The sequence below is a fragment of the Corvus kubaryi genome, unplaced genomic scaffold (genome assembly GCF_017639235.1).
Source record: "Corvus kubaryi isolate FWS band 111438036 unplaced genomic scaffold, C.kubaryi_AGA036_p1.0 66, whole genome shotgun sequence".
NCBI classification, from domain to species: domain Eukaryota; kingdom Metazoa; phylum Chordata; class Aves; order Passeriformes; family Corvidae; genus Corvus; species Corvus kubaryi.
Genome location: NW_024582054.1, coordinates 9884315 through 9893304, shown reverse-complemented (window position 1 = coordinate 9893304; position 8990 = coordinate 9884315). Strand labels below are relative to the sequence as shown.

The following is an 8990-nucleotide window of genomic DNA, read 5'->3' as shown; positions in this document are numbered from 1 at the left end:
ACATGGGCTGGAAATTTGGGGGTCTGAACAAACCTTGACTCGTGTGAAAATTCAAATGAATTTGAGTAATTCTGTATGAATGTGATTCTGATGTCTTTCTTATCTGCTAAGTGCACTCTTACTTGCTAGTGATTTCCTTCTTAGTAAGCATTAAAGAGCAGTCGCTTTTGAAGAGGCAGTTCTAGTCTGTATCAGTGCTGCACACAGAGGGAGTCTGAAACAGTAACTTCAGGGGTATCACTTGCTGTGTTGTACTTCAATGGAGTACTCTGACAAAAGAGAGTGTTGAAAATAATTTGAATGCCCATCAGCACAGGAAGTGAAAAAAAGTATTAATCAGTTAATGAACATATATATATTGTAAGAAGTATATAATCAATAAAGCAGAAATTATCTAGTCAGCATTATTTTTCAGATTTGTTCTGGTGAGAAGAACTTGCATAACAAGGAACAAAAATCACTAGCAAACCCTTAAACATTGCAAATGTATCACAATGAAAAAAAGATCCTGATTCCAGTATACTTCTTTGAGTAAAAAAAAAATGGATATATGAAATTGGGCAATAAAAGCAACAGGACATAGAAGTATTTATGTTTCTCCATTTTGAAATAACTATGTACAGCACTGAAAGCTATTTCCAGTATTTTAAGTTTTGTATTCCTGCTTAATAGTACTTTAAATCCATGATTCATATTCTTTTCAAGTACAATATTTAAAGTGTTGATTTTGTTCCTAAATTGATCTGTATTTTATATCCTCATATTGTCCACAAATAACCATGTATCTTTCCAGACACGTGAACCAGAAACATCATTCTATGTGAAAAGAGTGAAATGCTTGTTTGATTTCAAAGTTTTTGCTCTTTACAATCAAAAATTGGGGCTTATTTTTGGTCTTCAGAAGAAACTAATAATATTGCTTTAACTGAATTGTGTTGACATTTTCTCTTTTAAAGCCAATTTTTAATTTTCAGGCAAATACTCAGCAAAAATGGTGGTCATTGCTCAATATAACACTCGACAAAGATCAATCTAGGTTGACCCTATGTGGCCTAATTTCCAAAGGCATTGTCAGTCACACTCAAGCGTTATTTTCTTCACAAAAAAAGCAAAGGCAACTGTTCTAGCATCATGCAACAAGAGTGAGGTCACTTAGCAAATGCAGGTGTCCTAAGTTTGGCCTAATTCTGCTGCTTCTGCACTGGTGAAAAGTTAAAGAAGACCAAGTTTCTAAATGAAAAGACTGTAGACTCAGTCCTCCTACTGCCTTGTGTCCTTAACTTTATGCATATCAGAAGTCTTCCTGACCTCTGAAGGACAAGCACAGGCAAAGGACATGTAAATCTCGGCTGGGTTGGAGCAAGTTGCAGTTAACAGAGATGTAATACGGTAAGACAGGAAGGCTAAGCTGCCTTAGAAATCAGACACAGAGACAAAAGAACTACTGTTCTTGTGTTCTGAGTAAAACCTGCACCAAGAAAGACAACACTTTCTAGAGGTGTTATTATAATACTGAACAATAAAAATGTCGGCATTTGGCAAGTTTTAACCAAGCATGACTGCAATTGCCTTTTGGTTCAGTGTGTAGTTTTAGCCTCCTAATTACAGGAAATGTCTATGATGTAGGTAGGAGTGACATTCAAATGTACAATAATCTTATTTACTGTACTTATATTAATAGGCTTAAATTCCTTTGCAAAACATGTCATCCTACAGACAAGGAAATTATTTTGAAGATCCTTCATTTAAAATTTCTAGCAATTTGCTTCCTTTGTCTTTTGCTCACTTGCAAGGTAATTGCACAGCATTTTGCAGCACGTATGGCAGCGGACTACTCTACTGCAAAAGGTGTCTCAAGCTACACAGCGTAGTTGCAGCACTTCAAACTCACTACTCGGTAAGAGCAACCTAAAACCTCCTCCCAGTACTGCGACATTTAAATCTGCTCACCAGATCCCCCTTAATGGAGGTGCTGGAGAGGGATCAAAGCGTTTTCAAGAGTGGTCCCTGAAAAGTATAAGCCCCACTGTAAATGTAAAGACATTATATTGAAGTAAATAATCAGAATACGGCAAGAAATAAAATGACCTGTAAACCATAAAAAAAAAAAAAATCCCCACGCATCCAGGGAAAGGCCATCCGAGCCGACGAGGGCCCTTCGCCGGGCAGGCCGCGACCGGGACTCCCCGGGACCTCTCTCCCAGTTCCGCAGCGGCGGCGCGGGGCGGAGCGGGCCCGCGGGAGCGGCACCTTCTCCGCGGAGGCTCCCGCAGCGCCCCCAGCGGCCGCTCGGCCGCCTCAGCTCCGCCCCGAGCGCGTCTCCTGCCCCGCCCGCCCACCCCGCACCGGGCGGAGCGCCATGGATGCCGCTGGCCGCCGCCTGCCGCGGGGCTTGGGTTGCCGCCGCCGCGCCGCTGTCCCGGTGTCGGCGCGGCGCTGAGTAGGGCTCGGCTCCGGTGAGGAGGCTGCGGGAGGCTGAGGTGAGTGGCGGGGGTGGCCTGGGGCCTCTCCGGCCGGCGCTGGGAAACGGCGCCTTTCCCGAGCAGCCAGGCCGGGTCACCCTGCGGGGCCTGCGGCTCGCCGGGAACTCGAGCGTCGCTGCCCGGGCCTGTCGGGCCGGGAGGGAGCGGGCCGGAGCTGTGGGCGGGGGGGAGGCGGCGGGGACCGGAAAGTCTGTACGAGGGGCCGGGGGCAGAGAGGGGCGGCGCTGCCGGGGAGCCCCTCACGCCACCGGGTGCCCCGTGCGGGGGCGGCGAGGAGGGGGAGGCGGTGCCTCCCGTGCCCCGGGCGGCGCCGTGTGGGGAAGGGGCCCAAAGCGCCGCGCGGGCCCGGGGCCCGCCTGGTGTGTGCGAGCAGGCCCGGGCGGCGCGGGATGAGTTGGGCTGCGGCCTGGCCCCTGCTCTGGTGTGGCTCTCCCGGGAGTTCCGGCCCCTCGCCACGCTCCGTGTTCTGCGCGGTGGTTCCTGTACAGCCCGTCTGGGATGTGAGAGCAGCAGGTGCCTGCGTCGAACTTACCCTACTTTCACTGTCTCTTAATTTTCTTGTTTCTCTCGCTATCACCCGTTTCCCCGCTCCCGGAAATAACGATTTAGTCGTGTTAAGGAGAGGTAGAATACTTACAATACGATCCCACTTTTACTGGCTTAAAGTATTTTTATTTAGGATCAGAGCAGGAAATGTAGTCTGTAAACAGTTTGGAGAATCATAGGCATTGTTTAAAATACAGAAAATAAATTTACTAATATTAAATTACTTTTTAGAGTAAGATAATATCAAATATATAACTGGCAAGCAGTAGTTCAGTGATCTGTAATATTATGACCCTAAATTATGTAAAAATCCTCTCTGTTATACTTCTGTCACATCTTTGAATTCGAAGCTATTCTGAAAGAGCATTGCTGATTCGGTGTATGTTCCTTCATATAATACTAATTTCTGATTCTCTTTCGTAGACATGCCCTTGATGGAGTTATTTTTTAACTATTAACTCATTAGCAGCAAGTAAACAAGTAGGCAGATTTTGTCCAGATCAAGCTTCTCCCTCCCACATCACCTCCCCCCGGTTTGTGGGGACACTGTCCAGTATCTCATATTTACCTATGAGTTTCGTAAACTAATTCTTCTTCCATAAACTGTATTTTAAAAGAGTGGTTTTTTTCTTGTGTGTCTAATTTAGAGGGATTGGTTTATAACCCATTACTTTTTATACAAAAATAGTCATGTTTGCTGTGTTCTTGGGCAAGGGAGGTGAATTTGACTGTTTGTTAAAGGCAAAGCAAAAAGAAAGCACATATGTCAAAAATATCTTAACATTTTAAAGGGACTTTTTTGGTCTTCAGCATGCCCAACTATGGCATTGGGCCAGCAAATAATGTTGTTTTCCTTATATGTACGTGAATTATTTGAATTATTCACCAGATTTTTTGGAAAGCCTTGAATTAAATGGTTTTTTTTCCAAAAAATCCCCAAATAATGCAACAAGCCCCTAACGCTTGAAAATGGAACTGAATCTTAGGTTCTCTTTTTTATCCTTTGACATAAAAAAACTATTTTCCTTATGTTTGAATGCTGTTTTAAAAGATGAAGGATTCATAAAAGGTTTCCATAAATTCTGCAAGTCTGTAATTGTACATCTCAGTTTTTTGTTTTAAGGATTTCTGTTTAAAATGTGAAATTCACTATCTTTCTGTATTTGCATATTTTCATGAGGAGTTAATCCATCTCTCATAAAGCTGAACACTTTATAATAAAGTGATATTAAAGGAGGGGGATGGGTAAGATATCACTTTCTTTCTCCTAGCTTGAAGAATACACAAAAGGGTTAAGCACAATTTTTCTAGCTTTAATTTTGAGTTATCCTCAAAACAGAACAAACTCATTAGCTTATAAAGCTTGAAAAAAAACCCCTTTGCTGATAAAATATGTGAAAGTTTCCCTAATTTCAGCCCAAACATATGCTATACTTTTTAGAGAGGAGCAAATACGGAAAGTTTAATGACAAGACTGTGATGATGATTACTTTTTTTACTTTTTCTTGCCAGGTGAAAACTGCAGAAGTGTGAGGCTGACTGAAGAGAGAAATTAATTGTGCTGAAGTTAGTCTGGCTTCAACAATTAAAGGATATTTTTGGTACTTTTTAATTGAAGTGGAGGCGGCTTTTTTTTTATAAAAGACCATGGCAGATGTGGATCCAGACACGTTGCTGGAATGGCTGCAGATGGGGCAGGGGGATGAAAGGGATATGCAGCTAATAGCACTGGAACAGCTCTGCATGCTACTTCTGATGTCAGACAATGTGGATCGCTGTTTTGAAACGTAAGTAGTTTTGGCTTTCATTTATGGAATGTTATTTTCCCCTTTCTGTCGCTGACTATAATATTTAACATTCCTAGAAACTTTCAGCCTCAAAAACATTTTACAAACAGAACTTCTGTTTAGATCACTGAAATCAAGTGTTTCTGTTAATGTCACGTGAAGTACCCTTGTCTGATTAAAAGTGTGGTGGTGTTTGGGTGATACACAGTGCCTGTTCTGACAGAGGAGCTGATTGCAACTCTTAATACATTTCTTTAAATTAAATGGTGTGGATCTGGGGGAGGGGCCTTTTGTTGTTGGGGGCTGTTTTGTCTGTTTTGGTTTTGTTAGGTTTTGTGTGTGTGGTTTGGTTTTGGTTTGGCTTTTTGTGGTAGAGAAAAACTTTTTTTGTGCTAGGATTATAATGACCACCTAGATATATTTAAGTATCCATACTCTCACAATACTTTTATCAAGGGATATAGTAGCTTGTTTTGAGTTCTGTAAATCCAAGCAAAAATCACAAACAAAAACTGTTCACACAAATATTTTGCCCCTTCTTTGGAGCATGTTGCTGTTCATGCCACCCTCCTTCTCAACTGCATTTGTACACATCATATAGCACAGTTCCTGCACTCAATCCTTTTCATATTTTTCACTGCACAAAATGCTGATGTAATCACTTCTGTTACTTGAGTGTTGCTTCTGTTACACTACTTTCTGTGAGAGCCCACCACTAGTCTGGAAGAGGTAGCAAAAGTGTAAACAATCACAACTTTTACTTTTTTCGTTGGTTTCTTCACTTCTGATTTTCATGCTCTTGCCTCTCTTCCTTTCCGTGTTTTTTTTCATTGCTGTCACTTTTCATGATAAAATATGGCTAGTGTGTTTCAGATACATCCTGCTTTTTAGGAGTGTGGATTTGGAAGCACTTGAGAAGGTAGACGTCTGTTACACTTTAGTTTTGTAGCTCTGAAGGAAACAGTTTTCAGACTTAGCACTTAGAAGCGGTTCCCATGACTGCATTTATTGCAGGAAAAGTAAAATTAATACATCTCTAAAATTTGGATTTGTAGTAGTTGTAGAGCATTGAGCACAATTTTGTACAGTGCTTTAGAATTTGAAGTTGCCTGTTCATTGCCTTGATGAGCTTACAGGTAAAATTTTGACTTGAAGAGCCTTACTGTAGGGAGATCCATCCGACTTCCCTGTCTGTCCTCATGCTACTGATACTGGTGGAGCGAGCCTCAGAATTCACCATTGTAGAAAAAAAACCTGGTAGTTAAGAATGAATTTTTCTGATGAATCTGGGTGAACTCCCTGCTTCAGGATATTCTGCTATCTTCTGGGTATTTGAGAGTCAGAAATGAAATGTCAACTTTTAAAAATATAAACCAGGTGTGGGTTTTAGGCATCTTATTTAGAACAGACTTTTATTTCAATATAAATTAATTAAATAGTCCAAGTGCCTTTTTTTTTTCCTTAAAGTGTACATAGTGAATGCTCTGTTACTGCACTGTTGGGGTTTTAAAATTATTTGTCTGAAAGAAAAAATATTTAAAATGCCATTTGGCCTTTTAATTTTTCTTTTGAATCTTGGTATAGTTTAATTTTACTGGTCTAAGTTCTCTATTTCTTTTCCTCTTGTAAGTTTTCCTCAAATAGAAGAGAATGAAGTGTAAATAGGGGAAGAAGTTACCAAAGTTCTCTGCCTGTTGAAGTGATTTTGCAATAATGTTAAAACCGCTACTTTTTATTGGTTCTGCGAATATACTGAAGTGTATGATCTGGTACCATGGTATTTGGTGAGCTGACATGGTAGCTCGTTACCTTCTTCCCATTTATCACCCACCGTTTTTACTCCTCCCAACCATACTCGTGTTCCTGCCACTGTCAGGGCTTACTGGACTCCTCTAATTCCCTGGAAGTGCAAGCTGCTCTTTAAACCTGCTGAAGAAGTTTGTTAGTTTTCTGCTGTTACAGTGAGTTACAGCATGTAGAGAGGTCTCTGATGAGCACTGGAGGTGGAACTGCATAACTGGAAGTATGGGAGAAACAGAGAAAGGTATACAGTCTTCAGTGGAGAAATTCTCAGTGATTGTCTTGGGTGCTTATGGGTGCCTGCATTTCAAGGTGACTTTATTTATTTTGAAACTCTGTAAGAAATAGATGATATCTTGAAAAGTATTTTTAAAATCTTTGCAAGTGGCAGTTCAAATAGTCAAAATGGTCATGTGCTGAGAGGGTAACTAAAGTAATTGTGGGTAATATTTTACACTTCCTTTTCAGCTTGTTTTTTAATGGAATTATTGTTTGCTGAAATAGGAGATCTACTGTGTGACAGAAGGGCTGCTAAACCCCCACTTTACAGGAACTATTTTCAGTGCATGCCTGATCTAGAACATAGATGTATTTTTCTGTTGGTAAGAAAACCAGCCTCTAGACTTCACAAATTTTTTTTTTTGGTCTACTAAGAAAGCATTTCCAAGTTTTTGGATGCTGTGCGCATGTTATTTGAAGGTCTTGTAATTGTTTATTGCTATTCGTTATATGTTGACAAAGCTTTAAAGAAAATTTTTCATTTATGAAACTCAACAACTGTGACATGGACTTTTAAAACAGTTTCTTGGAGAATTAAATGGGGTGTTTTTCAGAGCGTAGTTAGAGTGACTTTAAATATTAAGTATTAGTCCACTTTTACATAAGAAATTATTTGCTTTTGTGATGTAAGCTAAGAAAAAGCTCATCATTTTAGTGAAGTACGTCTGGTGATTAAAAGCTGCATATGGTGAGGACTGGCAAAGCTGTGAAACAAGACCACATTAAAAATATTGACATGAGCGCTGTGCACCATCTCTAAAACCACAACACATTTTCCATACTGCTTTCTTAAGGAGTTAAGGGGAATATACAATCTTACTTAGCAAAGAAAGCACAAAGTTGGAGGGAAAAAAAAGTATTGAAATGTTGGATTCAGAATCTTGTACTTCATTTTTTCAGTAGAGAAACAGGGTTACTTCACAAACGTGTTCTGAAGGAAGTGATATAGCTAGTGATAAAGCTAATAATTTACCTTTGTACAAGAGTAATGGATATTGAAACTAGTGTTTCAGACAGCTCAAAACTGGAAGCAGGCACATGTGCAGGGTGGTGTATTTCATATTCTTGTGGAGTTCTAGCAGCATCACAGCAGATTTTGGGGTATGCAGCTGATTAACAGGTAGTGCTGCCAAATAATTGATGTTTCTTTATGTTTTCCCAGATTTACGTATTACATCCAATTAAATTATTTTGGAAGTTACTCATATGTTAACATTACAAAAATCAGTGGCATATTCATCTTCTGGTGATAATGAGTCACAGACACTGCTAGTCACTTTGCATGAAGAATGGCTAACATTTTACCACCAGCAAAAGCCAGTAGCTTCTGTTAAGTAGTTGAGATGGAGTAAAGCAGCAAAACCGTTGTGATTATAAGTGTTAATCCCAAATTGTCGTTAAACTGTGTGGTATTAAATCCACTTGAACAGAAGTTTAAAGAATGCATTTAATATAAACTGAATTGAAATGATGGACTTTTTTTTGGTCTTTTAAATTACCTGTAATGGTTTAAATGTATGTAGAGGCTCTTAGTTACAATCTCACATTATTAATGTAACCCTTTTCTACATAGGTGTTTCAATTTATTACTTTCTCACCTCACTTTTTTTGGTGAAATAAAATTAGAACTCTTCTGGTTGGGCTTTCTGTTGCTGTCTGTCAGTGTAAAAGTACTTAGCAATTAATTACAATGAGAAGTTGTAGAAAAAGGCACTAGTATAACAAAGTAAGACCTGCTTAAAATATTTTTTACACAGCAGATGAAATAGGCCTTATTAATGCTCAGAAAGAGAAAACATATCTTCCTCTTTGGCTGCTCTGTAAGTCACCTCTGTATATTTAGCATGAGCAGATTTGGTAAGCAAAAAATTACCGGGAGTTACCAGCTCATTTGACAAATAAAAGCAAATTATACAAAGGATCATATTTTAGGGTTCTAATGTGTAAAATAAAAATACTTTCAGTTTATTTTTTAAATCAAATATGTTTACTTTAATTCACACTAAACCTTGTTCTTTCCAAAGTATCTATTCACTAGGGAAAACGTACCTTGTATTTGCTAAGAAGAGGAAATCCTAGTGAACGAAGACTGTTG

General features: G+C 39.7%; 1 protein-coding gene across 10 annotated transcripts in view; it reads left to right on the top strand.

Moving 5' to 3' along the window:
* The first annotated feature begins 2346 nt into the window (after window positions 1-2346).
* HECTD1 (HECT domain E3 ubiquitin protein ligase 1) overlaps window positions 2347-8990 on the top strand; it is a 63259-nt gene continuing 56615 nt past the window's right edge. For 9 of the 10 annotated variants that reach the window (XM_042047041.1, XM_042047036.1, XM_042047035.1 and 6 more), the window contains exons 1-2: window positions 2347-2480; window positions 4542-4816. In XM_042047041.1, coding sequence (XP_041902975.1) covers window positions 4677-4816 — 140 coding nt within the window. In that variant the 5' untranslated portion in view covers window positions 2347-2480; window positions 4542-4676. Of the gene's footprint in view, window positions 2481-2973; window positions 2997-4541; window positions 4817-8990 lie in introns of those variants that run through there. The other variant, XM_042047033.1, reaches the window with a different exon arrangement.